The 25,208-nt window shown below is 45.9% G+C and overlaps 1 protein-coding gene across 1 annotated transcript; it reads right to left on the bottom strand.

The window, feature by feature from the left end:
• Window positions 1-13,288: 13,288 nt before the first annotated feature.
• LOC123441633 lies at window positions 13,289-16,319 on the bottom strand. Its single transcript, XM_045117972.1, has 8 exons — window positions 16,043-16,319; window positions 15,916-15,980; window positions 15,692-15,784; window positions 14,656-15,366; window positions 14,132-14,296; window positions 13,709-13,832; window positions 13,490-13,611; window positions 13,289-13,306 (listed from the first exon to the last, which is right to left on the bottom strand). The coding sequence occupies exons 1-8, from the start codon at window positions 16,317-16,319 to the stop codon at window positions 13,289-13,291; spliced, it is 1,575 nt and encodes a 524-aa protein (XP_044973907.1).
• Between the last annotated feature and the right edge of the window lie 8,889 nt (window positions 16,320-25,208).

Below are 25,208 nucleotides of genomic sequence, written 5' to 3' on the forward strand. Positions count from 1 at the left end.
GTTAGAGAAGATCTTTCCACCGGGCTTCTTTAATCCAATGCAGCATTTGATTTTACATCTACCGACCGAGGCAAGATTGGGTGGGCCGGTGCAAGATCGTTGGTGCTATGCAACTGAGAGGATGCAGAAGACCCTTCGAGCTAAATGTAAAAATAAGCGTAGAATTGAAGCATCGATGGCTGAGGCATTCATTACTGAGGAGGTGGCAAACTTTGTGACAGCACACTACGAAGCCAAAAAGCATCATTTGCATAATCCGAAGCCTCGGCACAATGATGGAGACCCTAAAAAAGGTGGGTCCAACCTCAGCCTATTCAAAGGGAAGCTCGCACCAGCCGGTGCTTCGAAACCAATAACGTTGGATATCGAAGAATGGCGGAACATTTCTTTGTATATCTTCAACAACCTAACAGAAGTGCGGCCGTACATCGAGTGAGTTCTCGACACATTTTCCCGTAACTTCTAATTCATTTGAACTGCTCTTATTCCCGGATATTTCAAACAGTTGTTACGTCGTCAAATTCTCGGATGGAGCGGTGATCGAAAATGATTCCGTCGAAGAGTATGAGCTTCTGTCAAAGACAGGAGGCGGCTATCCCGGTTTCATCTCTTGGTTCGAACAAACGGTAATTATCAATAATGGACCATTTCATTCTTGGTCTAACTTGCGGCTAATGCAACAACCCTTTCGTATTAAACTTGTAGGCTAATTCAGAGTCTATGGACGCCGAATTGAGACAAGTCGCTAATGGTTTTGACTATAAGGTCCGTTCATTTGAGAAATACAACATCAACGGGTATCTCTTTCGTACCTTTGGCAAAGAGCTATCTATGCCCGACCGGAAATCTAAAAATTGTGGTGTCTCTGCTATCGGCGAAGGTGTTATCGAGTATTATGGAAGAGTTGAATCAATTTATGAACTTCAATTCTATGGTGAAAACCCACCGAACGTCGTAGTCTTCAAATGTTATTGGTTCCAGCCGAAGGAGACTAGAAGGACTCATGAACATATAGGACTAGTCGAAATCAATCCAAACACCCATTTAGATGTTCCCGATGTCTATATTACGGCTCAACAGGCGACCCAAGTTTTCTACCTACCGTGGGCATGCCAAACGGATAAGAATCTGGAAGGTTGGTATGTTGTTTATGAAGTGCCGCCACATGTCAGACCACCTCTCCCAAATGAACAGGATTATGAACCTCACATTAACCCAGACACATATGATGGAGAATTCTTCCAAGAAGCACGTCTTTCCAAGAAACGTTTCAAGAACCGCCGTGCTTCATCCAAGAACATGGAAGTAGACAGCGACAATGAATCTGACTCCAGCCCTGAGCCGGAACCAGAAGACCTGGAACTCGTAGAGGTTACTGATGCGGATGACCTGTCAATGCTTCAACGATTAAAGGAAGGCCTTTCACAACTTCACGCCGTTGAACCCGATGAGCACGTCATTCATGAAGACATGCATGATAGTGATGATGATGATGCATTTATTGATGATGATTATTAGTTTGTAAGATTCAAAACTTAAATTATATATATTTTAATATTTACTACTCATGTACATATTATTATTCATGTCAGTCATTCAATTTTTTTATGTTGTACTAATTTCTTTTAATCTTTATCATGACAGGTGTTGAAAGATGGTGGGCGCGGGTCCAGAGCCTTCTCCAGGGCAACCGTCTCCAGACGAAGCCGGCGCGAGCAACCGTGGTGTTTCTCCTCCTTGATGACCACTACGGTAAGTTTCTCCTCCAAACTTAGCTTGTTTTCCTCTAAAATGAGATAATTAGCCAATTTAGCTCAAAAAAGACATAATTAGGTAATTTAGCTCAAAATGAGAATAAAGAAGAAGAAGAGATGAAGAAGAAGAGAAGGAGGAGGAGGAGGAGGAGGAGGAGGAGAAGGGAGGAGGAGGAGGAGAAGGAGGAGGAGGAGAAGGCCTATCCTTCTCCTCCTCCTCCTCCTCCTCCTTCTTCTTCTTGATTTCTTCTTCTTCTCCTCTTCCTCCTCTTTCTTCTTCTTCTCCTCCTCCTCTTTCTCCTCCTCCTCCACTTTCTTCTTCTTCTCTTCCTCCTCTTTCTTATCCTCCTCTTTCTTCTTCTTCTCTTCCTCCTCTTTCTTCTCCTCCTCTTTCTTCTTCTTCTCTTCCTCCTCTTTCTCCTCCTCCTCCTCTTTCTTCTTCTTCTCCTCCTCCTCTTTCTTCATATTATCCTTGCTTTAATTAACCCAACAATGACATAATTAGCCCATTTAGCTCCAAAATACCATAATAAGCTCAAAATGGCCTAAAAACCTTGGTTAGCTCATGAATATTATATACTTAGCTTGTTTTCCTCTCAAATGACATAATTGGAATATTTAGCTCAAAAAAGACATAATTAGGTAATTTAGCTCCAACAAGAGGAGAAGAGGAGAAGAAATAGGCAAAATGAAAAGAAAGAAGAAGAAGTGATGAAGAAGAAGAGAAGGAGGAGGAGGAGGAGGAGGAGATGGCCCAGGACCTTCTATCCTTCTCCTCCTCCTCCTCCTCCTCCTTCTCCTCCTCCTCCTCCTTCTTCTTGATTTCTTCTTCTTCTCCTCCTCCTCCTCTTTCTTCTCCTCTTTCATATTATCCTTGCTTTAATTAACCCAACAATGACATAATTAGCCCATTTAGCTCCAAAATACCATAATAAGCTCAAGATGGCATAAGAACCTTGGTTAGCTCATGAATATTATATACGTAGCTTGTTTTCCTCTAAAATGACATAATTGGAATATTTAGCTCAAAAAAGACATAATTAGGTAATTTAGCTCCAACAAGAGGAGAAGAGGAGAAGTAATAGGCAAAATGAAAAGAAAGAAGAAGAAGAGATGAAGAAGAAGAGAAGGAGGAGGAGGAGGAGGAGGAGGAGGAGAAGGCCTAGGACCTTCTATCCTTCTCCTCCTCCTCCTTCTCCTCCTCCTCCTCCTTCTTCATGATTTCTTCTTCTTCTCCTCCTCCTCCTCTTTCTTCTCCTCTTTCATATTATCCTTGCTTTAATTAACCCAACAATGACATAATTAGCCCATTTAGCTCCAAAATACCATAATAATCTCAAAATGGCATAAGAACCTTGGTTAGCTCATGAATATTATATACTTAGCTTGTTTTCCTCTAAAATGACATAATTGGAATATTTAGCTCAAAAAAGACATAATTAGGTAATTTAGCTCCAACAAGAGGAGAAGAGGAGAAGAAATAGGCAAAATGAAAAGAAAGAAGAAGAAGAGATGAAGAAGAAGAGAAGGAGGAGGAGGAGGAGGAGGAGGAGGAGGAGGAGGAGGAGGCCAGGCCTCCTCCTCCTCCTCCTCCTCCTCCTCCTCCTTCTCCTCCTCCTCCTCCTTATTCTTGATTTCTTCTTCTTCTCCTCCTCCTCCTCTTTCTTCTCCTCTTTCATATTATCCTTGCTTTAATTAACCCAACAATGGCATAATTAGCCCATTTAGCTCCAAAATACCATAATAAGCTCAAAATGGCATAAGAACCTTGGTTAGCTCATGAATATTATATACTTAGCTTGTTTTCCTCTAAAATGACATAATTGGAATATTTAGTTCAAAAAAGACATAATTAGGTAATTTAGCTCCAACAAGAGGAGAAGAGGAGAAGAAATAGGCAAAATGAAAAGAAAGAAGAAGAAGAGATGAAGAAGAAGAGAAGGAGGAGGAGGAGGAGGAGGAGGAGGAGGAGGAGGAGAAGGCCCAGGACCTTCTATCCTTCTCCTCCTCCTCCTCCTCCTTCTCCTCCTCCTCCTCCTTGTTCTTGATTTCATCTTCTTCTCCTCCTCCTCCTCTTTCTTCTCCTCTTTCATATTATCCTTGCTTTAATTAACCCAACAATGACATAATTAGCCCATTTAGCTCCAAAATACCATAATAAGCTCAAAATGGCATAAGAACCTTGGTTAGCTCATGAATATTATATACTTAGCTTGTTTTCCTCTAAAATGCCATAATTGGAATATTTAGCTCAAAAAAGACATAATTAGGTAATTTAGCTCCAACAAGAGGAGAAGAGGAGAAGAAATAGGGAAAATGAAAAGAAATAAGAAGAAGAGATGAAGAAGAAGAGAAGGAGGAGGAGGAGGAGGAGGAGGAGGAGGAGGAGGAGAAGGCCCAGGACCTTCTATCCTTCTCCTCCTCCTCCTCCTCCTTCTCCTCCTCCTCCTCCTTCTTCTTGATTTCTTCTTCTTCTCTTCCTCCTCTTTCTCCTCCTCCTCCTCTTTCTTCTTCTTCTCCTCCTCTTTCTTCATATTATCCTTGCTTTAATTAACCCAACAATGACATAATTAGCCCATTTAGCTCCAAAATACCATAATAAGCTCAAAATGGCATAAGAACCTTGGTTAGCTCATGAATATTATATACTTAGCTTGTTTTCCTCTAAAATGACATAATTGAAATATTTAGCTCAAAAAAGACATAATTAGGTAATTTAGCTCCAACAAGAGGAGAAGAGGAGAAGAAATAGACAAAATGAAAAGAAAGAAGAAGAAGAGATGAAGAAGAAGAGAAGGAGGAGGAGGAGGAGGAGGAGGAGGAGGAGAAGGCACAGGACCTTCTATCCTTCTCCTCCTCCTCCTTCTTCTTGATTTCTTCTTCTTCTCCTCCTCCTCCTCTTTCTTCTAATCTTTCATATTATCCTTGCTTTAATTAACCCAACAATGACATAATTAGCCCATTTAGCTCCAAAATACCATAATAAGCTCAAAATGGCATAAGAACCTTGGTTAGCTCATGAATATTATATACTTAGCTTGTTTTCATCTAAAATGACATAATTGGAATATTTAGCTCAAAAAAGACATAATTAGGTAATTTAGCTCCAACAAGAGGAGAATAGGAGAAGAAATAGGCAAAATGAAAAGAAAGAAGAAGAAGAGATGAAGAAGAAGAGAAGGAGGAGGAGGAGGAGGAGGAGGAGAAGGCCCAGGACCTTCTATCCTTCTCGTCCTCCTCCTCCTCCTCCTCCTTCTCCTCCTCCTCCTCCTTCTTCTTGATTTCTTCTTCTTCTCCTCCTCCTCCTCTTTCTTCTTCTCTTTCATATTATCCTTGCTTTAATTAACCCAACAATGACATAATTAGCCCATTTAGCTCCAAAATACCATAATAAGCTCAAAATGGCATAAGAACCTTGGTTAGCTCATGAATATTATATACTTAGCTTGTTTTCCTCTAAAATGACATAATTGGAATATTTAGCTCAAAAAAGACATAATTAGGTAATTTAGCTCCAACAAGAGGAGAAGAGGAGAAGAAATAGGCAAAATGAAAAGAAAGAAGAAGAAGAGATGAAGAAGAAGAGAAGGAGGAGGAGGAGGAGGAGGAGGAGGAGAAGGCCCGGGACCTTCTATCCTTCTCGTCCTCCTCCTCCTCCTCCTCCTTCTCCTCCTCCTCCTCCTTCTTCTTGATTTCTTCTTCTTCTCCTCCTCCTCCTCTTTCTTCTCCTCTTTCATATTATCCTTGCTTTAATTAACCCAACAATGACATAATTAGCCCATTTAGCTCCAAAATACCATAATAAGCTCAAAATGGCATAAGAACCTTGGTTAGCTCATGAATATTATATACTTAGATTGTTTTCCTCTAAAATGACATAATTGGAATATTTAGCTCAAATAGAAGGAGAAGGAAGAACAAGAAGAAGAAGAGAAGAAGAATAGAAGGAGAAGGAGAAGAATAAGGAGGAGGAGGAGAAGAAGAAGAAGGAGGAGGAGAAGAAGAGAAGGAGGAGAAGGAGAAGGAGCCCTCCTTCTTCTCCTTCTTCTTCTCTCCTTCTTCTCCTCCTTCTTCTCCTTCTTCTTCTCTTCTTTTTTCTTCTTCTCCTTCTCCTTCTCCTTACCCTTCCCCTCCTCCTCCTCCTCCTTGTTTTTCTTCTCCTTGTTCTCTTATTGCTTCTTCTCTTTCTTCTTCAATTTAGCTTATTTGTCATATATATGTTGTTGTTCTTCTTCTACTTACTTTCTTATTCCCATTTTGCAGATTGGCTGTACTACATGCATGGAAGCTGGCGTTGGAGTGCTTTAGTTTCCGTTTTTATTTGAGTTGATGAACAATGTGTTGGTTCTTTGTATGTGTTGATGAACAATATATGTGCAACTATATGTATGTATATATGGATGAAACTTCGTATGTGTTGGTTCTTTTGATATATGGGATGTACATTGATGAACAAATGGCATTGATGAGCTTTATATGTATATAATATATGTGTTGTGATCTATTTATGATATATGTGCTCTGAATTATATGTATATGTAATGTGAAATAGAAAAATAAATAAAAAAGAGACAATATAGGCTCTTTGTCGTCTGCCAGCTGATGGCAAAGGCCTTTGCCGTCTGCCGGCCGACGGCAAAGGTGCCACGTGGCGCCCAGCTGTGCAACCTGGGCAGTAGCAGCTGGCCATATAGTCTCTTTGCCGTCTGCCTGATGGGTAGGCAGACGGCAAAGAAGAGGGCACAGAGGAGGGGGTAGAATACAAAAGTGGAGAGAGGGGGGAGGGGAGGACACGACGGACGGCAAAGGTTGCCGAGGAGGCTGACGGCAAAGGTTGCCGAGGAGGCAGACGGCAACGGTTGCCGAGGAGGCTGACGGCAAAGGTTGCCGAGGAGGCAGACGGCAACGGCTCCGTTAACCCCTAACGGAGGCAACGCCTCTCGGCTGCCGTCCCAAACTCTTTGCCGACTGCTCCTCAGGAAAGCTGACAGCAAAGAGCTTTGCCGTCCGCTTTACGGGGGCAGACGGCAAAGAAGGGCCTATGCCGTCGTAGGCTGACGCAGAAAATTTGCCGGCCGTGACAATCTTTGCCGTCTGTTGTACGGTCTTTGCCGTCCGGTTATTTGTCTTTGCCATCTGTGATGGCAGACGGCAAAGAAGGTGATTCCTGTAGTGTATGTACCAATGTTCCGGGTTTGAAATTTGATTCTATCCACCAGAAAGGTGATGCCATTGGTGTCAAAGGCCAAAGGTGACTACCGAGAAAACAACTAAGCCGACACCGAAGAAGAAGAAGAAGAAGACGAGCAAGGGCAAAGCCGCCATCAAGGAGTCATCCGTCGTCGGCGAGTCCCAAGTCGGCGAAGAACAGTCAGAGGTAAAAATTTACCCTTTTGTTTATCATCATTATGTTCCGACTTATGCTTATATCTTGTTACCTTTATGCATAGGATGATGGCTATGAGAGCCAAGATGACATGGTTGAGGTAATTTCTATTTATTCCGACTCAACTTCCTCTTCACCTAGGCCGGCCAGGCGGATTTGTGGAAAAGTTCCCATGTCTCACCCAAATTCTTGTGTGGACCGTGATTTCCTTATGAAGAATGCGAGGTATGCTTCCAAATGTAAAACATGAAGCCATTCTAGCGACTTAGTTTCCGGGTTACCTGAAATTAAGGTATACAGCTGTTAACACATTCTCCTTCTTGTAGAAAATGTTATTCACAAATCGTTCACTCCTTGAACTTTTATTGTTTCAGGTCTCTCCTCCTTCATTTAGCGACTCAGTGATGTCAGCTCTTCCACCAATGATTCATGTACACGGGTAAGTTATTTTATTAACCTTTTCCCTTCCCAATAATGATATTTTTTCTAACTTTGATGTTTTCATTTCAGAGCACAAGCAAAGAAGAGAAAAACTGGCGACTTGTCTTCTGCTCCTAAAACGACTGAGGTGTTAGGCATGAGCACCTCTGCCCCAGAGTTTGATAAAGACCAAGCGGCGGCTCGTGATGATCCTGTGGATGACGTTCCTGATGTCCGGATCGACTCTCGAGGTCCTCTAAAAAAACCACTAAAAATGTTAACCCGCCGAGCTCTTCCAAGCCGACTGAAGATCGAGATACCGTAATTATTAGTGGTACTGGTTACTCCAAACCTACAATAGCGGTGTTATCCAAACATGCATCGAAAGAGTCCCCTCCTTCCGCAGAACAAGATATCACTATGCTGAAGCTTCCCCATTATCAGAAGGTCGAATTTGATCATCTCTGCTCTGGCTTCGTAAGTCGCCTGGACACGAGTTACGAAATGGAGAAGAGCTTGATCAACATGATGAGAGTCAAGCATGAGGTACGTCCTTTATTTTGTGTTCTTCCCCGCATTAGCCTTCCAGGAGACTAGTCTTTCTTAATGAAATTATGTTTGTTGCAATATCTGCAAGACCCATATATGTCCATAGCCCCCAAGGGGCGGGTCATCTTTTGAAAGATGAGTCGGGTCTTGAATTTATAGAAAAACATCAAACAATAGCCCCCAAGGGACGTGTCATCTTTGGAAAGATGAGCCGGGTCTTACATTAGATAAAAACGTCAACCTGTAGCCCCCAAGGGCCGGGTCATCTTTTGAAAGATGAGTCGGGTCTTGAATTAGGTAAAAAACTTCAACCTGTAGCCCCCAACGGCTGGGTCATCTTTTGAAAGATGAGTCGGGTCTTGCATTAGATAAAAACTTCAACCTGTAGCCCCCAAGGGCCGGGTCATCTTTCGAAAGATGAGCCGGGTCTAGCATTAGATAAAAACTTCAAACTGTAGCCCCCAAGGGTCGGGTCATCTTTTGAAAGATGAGCAGGGTCTTGCATTAGATAAAAACTTCAACCTGTAGCCCCCAAGGGCCGAGTCATCTTTTGAAAGATGAGCCGGGTCTTGCATTAGATAAAAACTTCAACCTGTAGCTCCCAAGGGCCGGGTCATCGTTTGAAAGATGAGCCGGGTTTTGTATTTTGTATGACTTTGATTAGAATCATACATTAGCCCCCAAGTGTCAGGGATGTTGCTTGCAACAGTTCTGAAACTTGTCTCCCAAAATTTGTTTGCAGGAATCTGTGACCCGGGCCGAGTCATCTCTTGCTGACTTGAAGAAAAGCTTAGTTGAACAGCAGGATGCTCGGACTGCATCTAAAGAAAAATATCGGTTGGCCTTGGCTGACATGGAGAAAATGAAAGCCGACCACCAAAAATTTGAGAAGAAAGCTAATGCTGATCAAGCCACCATCCTGAAGCGGGCGGAACAAGCTGAGGCAAAGCTAGAAGCCGCCCTACAGGAGCTCTCCCGTCTAAAAAAGCATGTCTCCAACATGACCCAAGCCATCTTTGGTAAGGAACAATTCCCTCGTTCAGAATGAGAAGTCATAATTTAGTTTGCAAATACTGATTGTCATAGTTTTATACTTTGTAGGTCCGCGAGCTGCCAATCTCCAAGACGACTGCATCCTGAAGCTGAACGCAATTTACACCTTTACGGAGCAGCTGTATACAGGGAGCATGCTGACAATGAAGGCAGTGATGGGCAACAAGGAACCAATCAAGTCCATCAAGAATATGCTGGTTTGCTTTTCAACATTGCCACCGCAAGTAGATGAACTAAACAAGTCAGCCGCCCGCAAGGGAGCTCGGACCACCCTATGTCGGTACCTGGCCTATGCCCCTGAACTCAAGCTAGAGGAGATAGCAGCTAGTTACCCTGAGCTGAAGGGTGACGAGTTGGAGTTCACCGAAGATGATTACCACCGTGTTGTGAAAGAGTCCCTGTGCCGCAGCGACTCATATGGCGGTTAGTTTGGACTTGAACAAATACCAGGCTGTGTATGATGACAACAACAAAAAGGTAATCCTCCTTCGTTCGGAATTACCAGCCTCACTCCTCACCGGCGCAAGAATCCATTCGACTTTGAAGCAGACCTATCTGTCTCTTTGAACGACGAAGATGAATTCGTTGCCTTGTCCAAGTGCAACTGGAAGCTGGGCGACTTACAAATTGAAGATGGAGAGAGCTCAAGGCAAGGCGACCCGAAGGCGTCTTAAGTCTACCCACGATGTAATCATTTCTTCAAAAACAATTTGGTCTCTTCTTGACGAGGAGATGACGCCCGATATGTCCGAGTGAGCCATGTAATAGTTGCTAGGTTTTAGGGAAACAATCTTCCATCCATGCCTTTTGCTTGAATTGCTAAACAATTTATTCTTTTCTGTGAATCATGAGTCGCCTTTACCAATCTTGATGCTTGATAGTTTAGGAAGTGTCATATTTCGACAAGAAAAAGCTTCTTCAACCTATTTGTTAGGGAAAAAACACTATAGGCCGACTCAATGAGTCATGGCGAATTATAAGCAAGGAGCCGGCTCATTGAGTCGCACGAGTCATATAAAGTTTTACGAAACCTTGCGGCAGTGCCACGAAGATAATCGTAAAAATTTGTCGGCTCGATGAGCTACGACAGGATAGGACGAGTTTGCAAAACTCTAGTGCTACCGTAAGAAGGATTTTGCAACAACCCAAGTTTTTTAGACCAGCTGATTAGGTGCGAGTCAAGCTTCAGTGAAGCAGGAACAGTGAACCAATGGTTTCTCTATTTTCCATGTGTGGCTCTGGCCGGTACCTTTCATGTTTTAACCAAGGTGAGTTCAGGGTCCAAAAAGAGGATTGACTCGCCAAGAGTACATGGGTCCATAGGGCAACTTGTCCAACACATGGTCCAGTATAACCATTTGTAATGCGGTAATTTTTCACTAGCCAAGAGGGTATTCAGGCTGAACTCAGTGAGTGGAAGCCCCCAAGTGACCTATGATTAGGGAAAGTCGTACATAGGATTGCAGAAGCGTTTTACGCACTTACTGCAAAATGACTTGGGAACTAGTAGCCCCCAAGTAAGTCGGCTTAATTCTCAAAACCATATAAGGCGCCCATGGTTGAACCGTGCAGCGTGGCAACTTTGGTCCTCTTTGGCTTATCAGTACCCAGTATTGATACAAGTGCAGCGTGGCGACTTATGCTCTTTGGTACTGATAGCGTCCATGCTTGGACGAATCATAGAACAATAAAGACTCATGTTTACGAGAAGCTGAAACGGCAAAGGACCCCGAAGTTCATGGGTGCCTACTTTATTGCTTTATAAATAAAAGATTACAAGTTCTGAGATTTGCAGAAAAGAAAGGAGCCCTTGTCTCTAGGTGTAGTAAGGCCGTAGGTGGGCTATATTCCAGGGGCGAGTTGTCTCAACCTGTGTAGTTGGCCGATCAGGGCGAAGACCCACCAAGTAGTATGAGCCGTTGCTGATGACAAATGGTCCTTCCCATGGAGGTGATAACTTATGCATACCAGTGTGGTATTGAATCAACCGGAGCACTAAGTCGCCGTCTTGAAAAGTCTGGCTCTTGACGCGGCGGTTGTGATAGCGTCGCAAGTCCTGTTGATAGATTGCCGATCGCGATGCAGCCAAGTCTTGCTCTTCCTCCAAAGCATCCAACAAATCTTGTTGCGCCAACTCGTTGTCCTGTTCCACATAGGAGGTGACTCACGGTGAATCGTGTCTGATGTCACTTGGCAAAACTGCCTCTGCCCCGTAGACCAGAAAGAAAGGAGTAAAACCCGTGGAGCGATTTGGGGTGGTCCGGATAATCCGTAACCCTAAGGGCAATTCTTCCACCCAACATCCTGGAGTGCGCTCCAGAGGTACCATAAGCCGGGGCTTTATTCCTCGCAATATTTCCTGATTCGCCCTTTCTGCCGGTCCATTAGACTGGAGGTGTGCGACTGCAGAAACATCAAGCCGGATATGCTCTCATCCGCAAAATTCTTGCATTGCACCCTTTGATAGATTAGTACCATTGTCAGTAATGATAGTATGAGGGTATCCGAACCGGAAGATCAACTTTTTCAAGAATTTGACAACCGTGTCTGCATCACAGCTACTAACGGGTTCTGCTTCAACCCACTTAGTGACCACAGTCGCCTGCATGAATTTTGTTGAGAATCATACATCCTTCCTCGGAAGAGACACACCTTTGAAATACCCCTGAAGTGCTTCACTTATGCAACTCGCTGTTATGTATGACCATGGATTTGCATCGGCGGAGGATTTGGTGAGCCAACAACTCATCTGTGGGTAACTCGCCTCGTGTGAGATACGCCATGTAGGGAATCACCCAATCCGGGGTAGCACGAAGAGTCGCCACAAGTTGAGACTCAGGGTCCGGCACTGATACATCTCCATCGTATCTATGATTTTTGATGGTTCCATGCTATTATCTTGTCAAACATTGGATGTTTTGTATGCCTTTAATATCTTTTTTGGGACTAACTTATTAACTCAGTGCCAAGTGCCAGTTCCTGTTTTTTCCGTGTTTTTGACCCTTTTCACATGAGAATATTGAACGTAGTCCAAACGGAATAAAACCTCCGAAAAGATTTTTTCCGGAATAGAAGATACGCAGGGAGCGTGAGAACCAAGGCAGAGGCCACCAGGGGAGGCCACAAGCCCCCTAGGTGCGGCCAGGGGGCCCATGCCTAGCAGGCTTGTGGGCACCCTGTGGCTCGTCTGCCCTACTTCTTCTGCGTATAAATCCCCGAAAAATACAAAACCACGGGAGAGATCCACGAAAATACTTTTCCGAAGCCGCAAGGTTTTGTCTCCGCAAGGTCCCATCTAGGGCACGTTCTGGGAGCCCTGCCGGAGGGGGGATTCGGATACAGAGGGCTTCTTCATCAACACCATTGCCTCTGCGATGATGCGTGAGTAGTTCAACATAGACCTTCGGGTCCATAGCTAGTAGCTAGCACTACTAGGAAAAGGCCTGCTAGTGGCGGAACTTGTTTTTGCTACTAATGGCGCACTACAGGTGCGCCACTAGCATCACTCCATTAGAATTTTTTACTAATGGCGCACCATAGGTGCGCCATTCGTATCTGGTATACTAATGGCGCACCAGGCAGTGCCCATTAGTATAGCCCATGGTGCTCCATTAGTAAGCCTCCCAGGGCTTAGATACTAATGGCGCACTGCTAGTGCGCCATTAGTATAGCCCATGATTCTCCATTAGTATTTGGTATTCTGGCATATATATGTTTTCTTTCAAAACCACAAATTCAACAGCACATAACATATATATCAAATATATAATACATAATATGTGCCCAATAATTTTACTGATCCACAACACATAACATATATGCAAAGTTGCATAAAAATTTCATGATCCATATATCAATATTCCATAACATCCATACATCCAAAATTCCATAGCATCCATATATACATATAGTTCCATAGCATCCATGCATACATAGCTCCATAGCAAATATAATACCCAACGATACTTTGCGGGCATTAGTAAGTAATATTTTGCACTAAAACAAATGCCTTCATGTACATATCGTAGTCCAAAGAGCATCCGTGTGGCAACCTACAAGATGAAAATAGATGCAGATTGGAACTGACGTGACCAGTTCAAGTCTATTTTGCAAGACAGATGGGCCATCACACATGATCAGTTTTCTAAAATATGAGAAAAATAGCCCGAAATCATTCTAAGAAATCTAGCTAAGAAATGCCGCATAGATTATTGTGAGTAACTCCACACTATTGATTATTCACAGTGATAATTGTGGTGTCCTTAATTGTATGCACCTTGTTTCACTTATTTCATGAGCAGGCATGTATCAAAAAGTTGGACCGTACCAAGTAATGAGCCTTCATGTCATCTTCATTGGTGTCCTTAATCGGTCTAGTTGTTGCAGCAGATTCCACACCAGCATCATCCGCCAAGCCTTGTTGCTCATCACTTTTTGTTTGCCCAGCGTCTGCACATATTGATAAATTCTTAATGCAAAGGAAAAACTAGTCAAACACGATGAGCCTCCAACTTTATGTATACTAGAAATAATGCATGGCCATTACATTGCTCGAGAATTTGGGATTCATGAGGTTGTAGCTGAGACGAGAAGGCATAAGGGATACCTGCTCCATGAACCCCTAGCCCAAGGCCCCCTTGAGAAGAGATAGAAGAACTTTGAGAATTAAAATGCAAAAATGAACAAATTGAAAATGTGAAAACAATTACTATATAGAATTGACTATAGACTTCAGATATTATAAGATGGTTACAAAAGATTGAGGAATCCCTACATAGAATATTACTACAAACTTTACGAGTTGATTTGATGCCTTAATAGAAAGTGATTAGAATAGAAGCATCTAAAGAAGGACTTGCACTCCCAAAGACAGAAAAAGAGAACAACACCTAATTTGTACTTCTTAATTCTTGACTAAAGGATACATTGATATATGACAACATTTTTTATTAGTAAAAGTAGGAACAACCTGCTGTAAGAGGGAATTGGGCTGCTGGGTTGGAAATTGCTTCTCATTGATGCTCGTTATATGAGAAGCGTTAAGATGGTTGCCCTGCTGCTGCTGTACTTGTTGCAATCTTTGCAAGTACTTCTCCCTTTGGTCGGTTACCTCAGGTCTTTCATGAAATTGACCCTAAAAATGTGAACAAGTAAATGTCATATAATATATAATCCTATGAATATTTTATGACCTTGGTGGTAGATTAACACTCTAAATGAATAAAATCTACAATAGGGAAAACATAGTTATTTAGATGTTTCAGACTGACACTGGATCAAGATGAAACAACAAGAATTCAAGATTGCATGATCAAAATTTTCAAATAAATGCCCGTGTTGTTTGAATCAGTTGGAAGTTGAAAAGACTCAAAAGAACATCATAAATGCTGAACACTCATACATTTGAAATGCCCATAAAGTTCTTATGATCAATAACAACATTTGCAAAAGCATAGTGGAATTCAGAAATAAAACTGGAGCAAAGGTACGTACAGTTTCACTTTGATTTTGCAAACCAGCAGGAGTTTGAGCCCTCCACTGAGCCCCAGGAACAATAGGAGGAGAAAATACCCTTCCTCCAAGAACTGCACTTTCACTTGTGTTACTAGAATCAGAGCTAACTGCATCATTAGTCTTCAGAACTGGCTGTTGTTGAATTTTACTACCAAGAGGTGAAACCAACTGCTGCGAAAGACCACCACTGTTAACCCTTTCATAAGTATTTGATATGTTTCGTTTGGACAAGTCATTTATTGCAGGAATTGCAGTTATGGACCCATTTCCTGGAACTCGACCTACACTTATAGGAGCAGCTAATGCCTGACTAGTTAACCCATGGGTAATACCCCTGCCAAGACTAATTTCAGTAACTGCGGGAGACGGTCTACGTGGAAGGAAGCTCATGCTTTCATCATCCTTCACGGCCGTAGATAAGTTTGCAGGAGTTGACGTAACCGCACGCGTGCTCTCTGGAGCATTTCGAACAGCAGCAAAAGCAGCAAATATTGTGGGTGCTGCAGCAGGAATAATTGGCCTCACTGGGCCTAGGGAACTAATGGTATTCGCCGAAACAGAAACAGCTGCAGCAGTGGTACTAATGGCAATGGGCACATCTGGCACTGATGATCCCAGATTTGGGATGGAAAGTTGTTCTGGCAATTTGATTCGCTGTCTTTGGCACCGGAACCTCTTCTGCTGCAAATCCTATTTTATTTCTCATCCAACTCCTACACCGTTGGACTGTACGTGGGGATTTTGTTTTCTTTTGTTTGGTTGATGAAATAGCGTAGGAACTAGAAGAGACTTTGTTAATTTTCATCTAGAAGTAGCAAATCCGAACTTTTCACTTTTGTAACGTAGTAAGCTCTGTCGAGGAGTGTCATATATTCTTGGGTTACTGAAGAAAAAAAGGCGGTTTAAGCATTGCAATGTGGTGACATCTGACTGTCCTAAAATTGTTCCATGGAGAGCAAGCAAGCAAGCAGGCAGGCAGCGGTGATGATATGAGGAGCATGGAGGCGGGTGGTACCTGGAAGGCGGTCTCGAAGTACTCGCAGGGCACGGTCTCGTAGCTCGGGTAGGCCTTCTTGGCGGCGACCTCGTTGTAGGCCCCGGGGCACCCCTGAGATGCATCGATCGATCGGAGTTGCATTGCGTCAAGGTTAGAAACTCGGAATTACTCGTCACGGTGACAAGTTTTTGCGGAACAGAGAGAGAGAATGGGAAGAAGAAGAAGAAGAAGAAGAACCATACCTGATAGGCGACCTTGAGGCCCTCGCCGTTGGCCTCCCCCATCAGATCCGCGCTGGTCAGCGGCCCTGCATTCGCAAACTAGCACACGCTCGTATTATGACCTGCAGAAGCGTCACGAGCACCAAACAAACACGAACAGACAATCCCGAGAGGTCTCTGCCGGCCTTATGAGGCAGCGCCATGGCGGCGTCGCAGGAGAAGGGCACGGGCACGGGCACGCCGGTGAGCCCGTTGGCGCGGTCGCCGTTGCCCGGACCCGACGCCTGCTGCGGGGAGGCGGAGACTGGGGAGCGGCGGGGGCGGACGGAGACCGAGTGGAATGGCAGCCAGAGTGGTCGTGCCCCCGCGGCAGGGTGGTGGGTTGGTGCTGGGATCCGGAGCGAGGACGAGGAGGAGGCAGTCATGGTGGTGGTGCGGGTCGGGGTGTGGTGGATTGGTGGACTGTGTTGAGGTGGTTGGTGATGGCGGCAGGGGGAGCACAACGGCGACAACGGCCTCGACATCCTCCTTGGTCACGCCCATGGCTACCAACGATTGCCTCCCCCTCCTCTGTCCAAAATATCTAGCTGGTCCCAGGTTACTAATGGCGCACCACCTACAAATGCGTCATTAGTAACCCTTGTTACTAATGGCGCACCAGCTGGTGGTGCGCCACTAGTAGTTTTGCAAAAAAAAATTATAGTAGTGGCACACTGGTTGAGTGGTGCGCCATTACTAGTTAAACTAGTAATGGCGCACTCTACCCCGGTGCACCATTAGGACTTTTGTAAAAATAAAGTTTGTTAGTGGTGGCGCACCATGTGTGTGGTGCGCCATTAGTGTCCATCACACTAATGGCGCACCTGCACATGGTGCGCCACTGCTATATAGTAGTGGCGCACCACTTGCCTGGTGCACCATTAGTGTCTATATTATCTATAGCCCTTTTCCTAGTAGTGCAGATGGCTTCTTCTCTCTCTTGGATCTTCAATACAAAGTTCTCCATGATCTTCATGGAGATCTATTCGATGTAATCTTCTTTTGCGGTGTGTTTGTCGAGATCCGATGAATTGTGGATTTATGATCAGATTATCTATGAATCTTATTTGAGTTTCTTCGGATCTCTTATATGCATGATTTCATATCCTTGTAATTCTCTTCGAGTTGTGGGTTTCGTTTGGCCAACTTGATCTATGATTCTTTTAATGGGAGAAGTGCTTGGTTTTGGGTTCATACCGTGCGGTGACCTCGCCCAGTGACAGAATGGGTAGTGAGGCACGCATCATGTTGTTGCCATCAAGGGTAAAAAGATGGGGTTTATATCTATTGCATGAATTTATCCCTCTACATCATGTCATCTTGCTTAAGGCATTACTCTGTTTGTCATGAACTCAATACACTAGATGCATGCTGGATAGCAGTCGATGTGTGGAGTAATAGTAGTAGATGCAGAAAGTATCGGTCTTCTTGTCCCGGACGTGATGCCTATATGTATGATCATTGCCTTAGATATCGCCATGACTTTGCGCGGTTCTATCAATTGCTCGACAGTAATTCGTTCACCCACCATAATATTTGCTATTTTGAGAGAAGCCTCTAGTGAACACTATGGCCCCCGGGTCTATTTCACATCATATTTTCAGCCCTACACTTTTACTTTGGTGCACTTTCCGCCTTCAGATCTCACCTTGCAATCAATCGTGAAGGGATTGACAACCCCTTTGTAGCGTTGGGTGCAAGTTTCCTGTTTTTGCGGAGGTACATCGGCACTTCATCTTGATACTCCTACTGGATTGATACCTTGGTTCTCAAAACGGAGGGAAATACTTACTGCTACTGTGCTGCATCACCCTTTCCTCTTCAAGGGAAAAACAAACGCAAGCTCAAGAGGTAGCAGGCACCGCCAAATCTTCCTCTGAAGGTAGCCTCACCGAGGGGTTATGTAACGCATCCAAAAAGACATTGGGGGAACCGGCTTATGCTGTGAACCGAGGCGTGAAAGTGCATCTACTGCTTCATTGAGTCGCCGATCGATGTGATCCACTTGATAACCATGAAAATAACCCGCCACGTCCGACACGGCTCGCCTGTAAGCCGCCATCAAGGGATCTCTAGAATCCAAGGTGCGTGAAACCTGCTGTGCCACTAGATCTGAGTCACCCAAACATCTGACTCGGGTGAGGTTCATCTCTTTGGCGAGTCACAACCCATGGAGAAGAGCTTCATACTCTAGTGCATTGTTGTTGCATGGAAACATGAGTCGGAGGACATAGCAGAATTTGTCACCCTGAGGTGAAGTTAACACCACACTAGCCCCCGAGCCATCCAACTGCCTAGATCCATCGAAATATATGATCCAGTATGTCTGATCGGGCCTATCTTCTGGAATCTGCAACTCGGTCCAGTCGTTCATAAAATCCACTAGTGCTTGAGATTTAATGGCTGCACGGGGAGTACACCGCACGTGATGCAGTCCTAACTCGATGGCCCACTAAGCAATTTATGGAGTCGCTTCTCGATTTTGTATAATTTCACCAAGGGGGGCAAAACTGACCACCGTGATGGGATGCTCCTGGAAGTAGTGCTTTAGCTTCCGACTCGCCATAAACACCCCAAAGACCAGCTTCTACCAATGCGGGTAGCGTTGTTTGGAGAGGGTCAGGACTTCGGTGATAAAATGTGCTGGTCTCTGAACCGAATATTCCTTCCCTTCTTCCTTACGCTCGACGACCACTGCCATACTTACCGCTTTAGAATTAGCCGCGATGTACAAGAGCATAGGCTCCTTCTCCGTCGGAGCGGCCAATACTGGTGGCTTAGCTAGTTGTTGCTTCAAAGCTTCAAAGGCTTCGTTGGCTTCATCCGTCCAAACAAAATGATCAATTTTCTTGAACAACTGATAAAGAGGGATGGCTTTCTCCCCAAGGCGACTTATAAAGCGACTTAGAGCATCGATACGACCCGCCATGTGTTGAACTTGATTGATATTGGCTGGCTTTCCTAGCAAAGTGATCGCTTCAATTTTGTCCGGGTTAGCTTCAATGCCGCGTTTTGACACTAGAAAACCCAATAACTTTCCTGCGGGAACACGAAACATACACTTGGTGGGGTTAAGCCTCATCTGGTATACGCGCAAATTGTCAAAAGACTCCTTGAGATCCTCCAATAGCGACTCTTTTTTCTGAGATCCGACTACAATGTCGTCAATATAAGCATGGACATTGCGTCCGATATGGTTGTGCAACCAATTCTGGATGCAACACTGATAAGTCGCCCCGCACTCTTGAGCCCGAACGACATAGACACATAACAAAAGGCTCCAAAGGGGGTTCTGAAGGACGTTTTCTCCTGGTCTGCCACAACCATCTTGATATGGTGGTATCCTGAGTAAGCATCCAAAAAACGCAAACACTCGCAACCCGCCGTCGAGTCAATGATTTGATCAATGCGGGGAAGGGCGAAGGGATCATTTGGACGGGCTCTCTTGAGGTCGGTGTAGTCGATGCACATGCGAAAAGTGCCATTCTATTTTAGCACCAGGACCGGGTTAGCCAACCATTCAGGATGAAAACCCTCAATGATAAATCCGGCGGCCAAAAGTCGGGCGACTTCCTCTCCAATTGCTTTACATCGTTCCTCATTAAACCTGCGAAGAAACTGCCGAACTGGCTGTCCTTTGGGGTCAGTATTAATATGGTGCTCAACAAACTCTCTCGGTACACCTGTTATGTCAGAAGGTTTCCACACGAAGATGTCCCGATTCTCACCGATGAATTCGATGAGCGCGCTTTCCTATTTGGGGTCCAGACCCGTCCCAATAGTGAACTACTTGGTTGAGTCACCAGGCATGAAGTCTATCACCTTCCTGTCGTCTGTTGGTTTGAAATTGAGGTTCGGCTCATAGTAAATTTTTGTCCTCTTGAGTAGCATCATATCTGTCGGGTCAACATTGGCCTGGTGAAATTTGAGCTCCTTGGTCGCGCAAGCCGTCCCGACATAAGTTGGGACTCCTTCTTCGCACACTTGGGCTATCTTCCTGTCTCCGTTGATCGTAATAGGCCCCTTAGGACCAGGCATCTTGAGCTTGAGATAAACATAACAGGGGTGAGCCATGAATCGAGCGTAAGCCGGCCTTCCAAACAATGCGTGCTAAGGGCTCTTGATTTTGACCACCTCAAACATGAGTGACTCGCTTCTGTAATTGGACTCTGTGCCAAAAGCCATGTTAAGTTTAATCCACCCAATTGGATACGCCGACTTACCCGGAACAATGTCGTGGAAAACCGTGGACGACGGCATCAAGTCTTTCTCTGAGAAGTTCATCCTTCGAGAGGTATCGAAGTATAGGATGTTTATGATGCTACCACCATCCATAAGGACTTTGGAAATGGTGTATCCTCGGACTTGGGGAGCCACGACCTAGGTACCTAGGGAGCGCCGGCTCAGCCACGCTGAAAGTTCTATGTTTCACCTTTTGGTCCCGTTTGCAGGTGCTGGTGGTGAACACGTGATATTGCCCACTGTTCAGCTGCTTAGGGTTATTCTGAAATACGCTATTATGATCCTAACGCTGGGGATCTCCTTGCGGGGGTGGTTGCTGAAACACTCACTGCGGGTTATACCGCTGTTGGTTGTGAACTTGGTACTGTCCGCTATTAAGCTGTGGCCCGCCCTACGGACCCGGGTTAGGGAACCCGCCGAACGGGCTTTGGCGTGACCCGGGCACGCCAAAGTGCTCCTGTCGCTGGCTCTGATTACCTCCTTGGCCTTTCTTGAGCACCTTAGCTCGGAACTCCTCCATCACATAGCAATCCTCCCAGGAGTGGGTCGTCAGTCCCTCAGCCGTAGCGTGCTGTGGGCAGGGGACCTTGAGCATCTCATGATAGTTGCACAGCTTCTTCCCACTAAAACCCCGCTTCTTCTGGCGATGGTTTCGGTTGCCGGCATTGGTATTGGCGATGAAGTCTGTGGGACCTTCCTGTTGTCTCCTCTTACCTTGAAACTGGGAGTGACCTTTTGACGACTCGCCCCTCCTGGCGGTGCTAACCTTGTCATGGTTCTCCCCAGGATCCCTGGTGTCATCTGACTCGACATATCTAGTCAGGGTGTCCATCAACTCGTCCATGTCCTGCACCCTACGCTTAAGTCGCCCCAGCTTCAGCACCAGAGGCTCGTAATGGAAATTTTTCTCCATAATCAGCACTGCCTGAGCCGCCGAGATGTCGTCCGATGAATGAATGACCTCCGCAACTCGCCGTGTCCAATGATGGGCCGACTCATCCGGTCGTTGAACGCAGTGTTGTAAGTCGGCGATGGTCATCGGGCGTTTGCAAGTCCCACGGAAATTTTTGATGAAACGCTCCTTTCACTCTGCCCAAGTGTTGATGGAGTTAGGTGGCAGGCTTTTCAACCACGTACGCATCGTTCCTTCAAGCATCATAGTGAAATACTTGGCGCAAACCGCCTCGTTCACGTCGAGCATGTCCATCGCAAGTTTGTAACTCTTGATCCATGACCCTGGCTCGAGATCTGCTGTGTAATTGGGTACCTTCCTTGGTCCTTTGAAATCCTTCATCATCCACTCATTGCGTAGAGAGGGCATGAGACATGGCACCCCAACGTGCCTGCCTCCGACATCAAGAGGTGCGGGAGGTGTCTGGGTATAAGCCGTATAATCCTGACCCGCCACAGCCGTCGTCTCCATCAGGCGCGCGGCGCGCGCCGCATCCACAATGTCTTGGGCTCGAGTATCATGGACCCCGGGCGGGTTAGTCTGAGGCAAACGTCGTTGCCCACTGGTCACCGCGGGTTGGTCCTCATGGCGACTCCTGGTGTGACTCGCCTGGGGTGTGGAGTGTAACCGGTCAAGGCTGTGTGAGTATTGTGCGTGTTGGACCACTGCTGTCTTCAACATCTCGATGGCGTTTCTCGCCTCCACCTCGGCCGGGGAGTTTCCATAGATCGGGAGGGACTCCAAGTGGCGGGTTGCCACCAGCACGTTATCCACGGGATTTGAGAAGTGGCCTCCTGGTGCTGGAAGCGAGGTGCATGGGCATCTGTTGGTTGAGATGGTGGCGGGTTAGGCGTTTGAGCCGGACCTCCCCCTGGAGCGGCCAGCAAGGGTCGATTGGGTCCCACCCCAGGATTGTGTGGGGTGTCGAAGAGACGAGTTGGATGTTGATCGGTCGGGAGGCGTCCGTGATGCCTCCTTTGATGAATAACATCGGACACGCGTTGTTGTCTCTCGAGCCGCCAGCCTTCGGTGTTCAGCCGTTCCGTCTTCACGGTGATCCGGGCTTGCTGTGCTGCCATCCTAGCGGCTTCCACTTCCACGTCCCGCTGGGCTTTGGCCATTTCCTCCCGCCGCTTCGCCAGCTCGGCGTTGATCGCTTCCTGATTCTCTGCCGTCACAGCGGTTGTCATGACTCTAGTGACCTCCTCCGTCAAGTACGCCATGGCTTGAGCCGGGGATTTCGACGACTCGCCAGTCTTGCTGTTTCCGGCCGGGTTTGGCTGAGGTTGTGTCGCTCCTGCCATGTAGATGGCGATTTGTCGATGGGATCTTTTGAAGACCTCGGGGTCCATCACCAATGGCAAATCTCCGAGTTGTCCTTCGTACAGAGGGCGAATTGAATCTGTGTCGCCCATGGATGATTCGTCATCAGAGTTGACAAGGGTGGTCGCCCATGGATGATTCGTCATCCTGTACGCTGTCTCCCTGCGTAAAACTGACGAAAACATGGTGTCTTCTGTCGTGACGTGTGATGGGGAGGACATACCTGGCCGACTCGACGATGTCGGTGGAGGTGTCCGGCGTAGGCACGGGTGTTCCAATCATGCCGATGAAGATGTTGACCTTGCCGAAGGGGACTTTGTAACCAGATTCGATTGAATCGGCTTCATGCCCCCACAGCGAGTTATCGATGTAGTACCTTCCGCGGCGGCTCTTCGTCATGATGCCGACCGCAGAGCTTTCTGACCCTGGTAGGGCTCACTTTGAGAACTCAACTCCACCGTGCGCTGGCCCCACGGTGGGCACCAACTGTCGTGGTTTTGTCACTGTAGATGTCCTCGTGAAAGGACTTAATAAAGGAGCCATAGCACCTTGGTGGCAACTCAAAGGAGGTTAGCGAAAGCGAGACTTAGATTTACCCAGGTTCGGCCCCTCGTGTGTAGGTAAAATCCTACATCGTGCTTTGTGTAGATTGATGATGGTTTTGATTACAAGGATTGCGTAACTCGCCTGACCTACCTCTCGATGATTTCTACTTGCCCTATCTTCCCCAGGGACTCGCCTTTATATACAACTCGAGACCCTAGGATTTACAAGAGTCCTAGCCACGCTACAGATCATGGTTTTCCATATCTCTAAGTCGCCGTGCTTTCCAATACTGGAAACCACCTTGACGGCCTATCCTCTGTATAGCTCGTGAACCGCCATCCGGCTCCTAGCCCCCCTGGGCCAAGGAGTGTATTACCAAAGGATGAGTCGCCCCTACAGTGACCCGCCCAGTTAGGGCGGGTTACACCGGAGGTAATATCCCCAACACTCGGGGTTCTTGTATTTGTTGAAACTAGCCAAATCTGTGGAGTCATGTCTCTGTAACCCCCAAGTCTTAAGTACACAAGAGGAGTCACCTTGAGAGTCTTTATACTTGGCTATGGCATAAGCCTGCGTAGGGTTGACAAATCAAAGATACAATTTATTGAAACCGGAGGCACAGTGGCTAGCGGATGATCCTTGTGATGCTCGTCGCATGTCCTCCAATTCCTTGTAGTTTTCTCTTGGTCTGGCTCTCCAGGCTCCTCGAGGGCCATTTTTTTCGCTTCGCTACCAACTTTAGAATTATCGACTCTATTGTGGCCGACTCTCTTTACTCTCTTTGGGATGTTTCCTCCATGGATGACTCTTGGTTCCTCGATGTGCTAAAGCAAAAAAAGGATCATGCGGATGACAGGCCAATGTGCCTGTCCATTGGATAATCGACTGTAGGCGGAGGTGGATAATATATTATTACTTGCCCAGAATTGTTGCAATGGACCGGGTCACAGGGGCAACAGTCTGTGCGTGTCGGGGAGAAGCTTGTGCGGACAGACGCAAATCTGGTGTGTTGATGTAGACCTCGGAGTCGGCCGCGGCATTCAAAATGGCTTGGTAGCACGGACGCGCGAGTGGACCGCGGTGTTGGAAATTAGCACGGACGCGCGAGTCACCCATGGTGTTGTAAACTGACGTGGACGCGCTAGTCCGCCGTGGCGTTGGAAACTGGCGCGGACGCGCGAGTCATCCATGGCATTAGAAAACGGGCCCAGACGCAAGAGCCGGTCGCAGCGTTGGAAACTGTTGCGGATGCCTGATTCGTCTTGCGTGGACGCACAAGTCGGTCAAGGCGTGTGGATGTAGACCAGACTACATGGGCAGCAGCCTGCACGCGTGTCCATTGTACAGTGTGGCATGGACAGGTGCTGGCGCATGATGATATTGGCGTGAGTTGTGTATTTGCACTCTGACGTCACGCCATGTGTAATATACAATTTTCGTGCGTAAAAGTATTACAAATCAAAGCAGTTGTTCTTGAATAAATTAATATGTCGTAATAAAATAAATGCAATGGATATCACCTGGTATTTTTATTATAAGAATGCGGACAATGATGCTGGATAATGCGGGTAGTTGAACACAGATATACGTTCTCATCGGATGTAGTACTGGTCTCTATATGACCTAGTATTTGTAGTATCAGGCCTCCTGATAACCTTCTCCTCTTTTGTCTTCTCTTGTCTCACATGTGGTAAACATGTACATGGAGCTTCTTGATTGAAGCAACATCGATGTTGCGTGTGCCCGCACCTTGACAACGCCGTCCAAGCCACGACCTCGGGACCTGGAGCGCAGAAACGCTTCGAGCCTTTGTTTGTGCCGTTGCACCACGCTGGTCCCTCCATGTTGGTGTATAAGTAATATGAGGTTATGCATCATGATTAAGACGGAGAGGAAAATGAGAAAAATAAATGCTTATTTGCTATTTAATATCATTGCAGGCAATGAATTAACCACTGCATATCATGGTAGTTAGTCTCAACTCTTTAAAAACTACACGTTTCATGTCTCTTATTAGTTGGTTCCTTTATTCATGTCAAAAATAAGAAATGAGGTGAAAGTTAATGCACCGCGTCCAAGTGTTCTTGGATTATTTGGTTGTCGCAAGATGACTTATACACCATGACGGAGGAAGTACTATTTTTTTGAAACTGCCAATGCTTTAGGATGGCCATAGTGGGGGTATCATAGCTAGTATCATATAATTGGGAAT

The sequence above is a fragment of the Hordeum vulgare genome, chromosome 3H (genome assembly GCF_904849725.1).
Source record: "Hordeum vulgare subsp. vulgare chromosome 3H, MorexV3_pseudomolecules_assembly, whole genome shotgun sequence".
NCBI lineage: Eukaryota > Viridiplantae > Streptophyta > Magnoliopsida > Poales > Poaceae > Hordeum > Hordeum vulgare.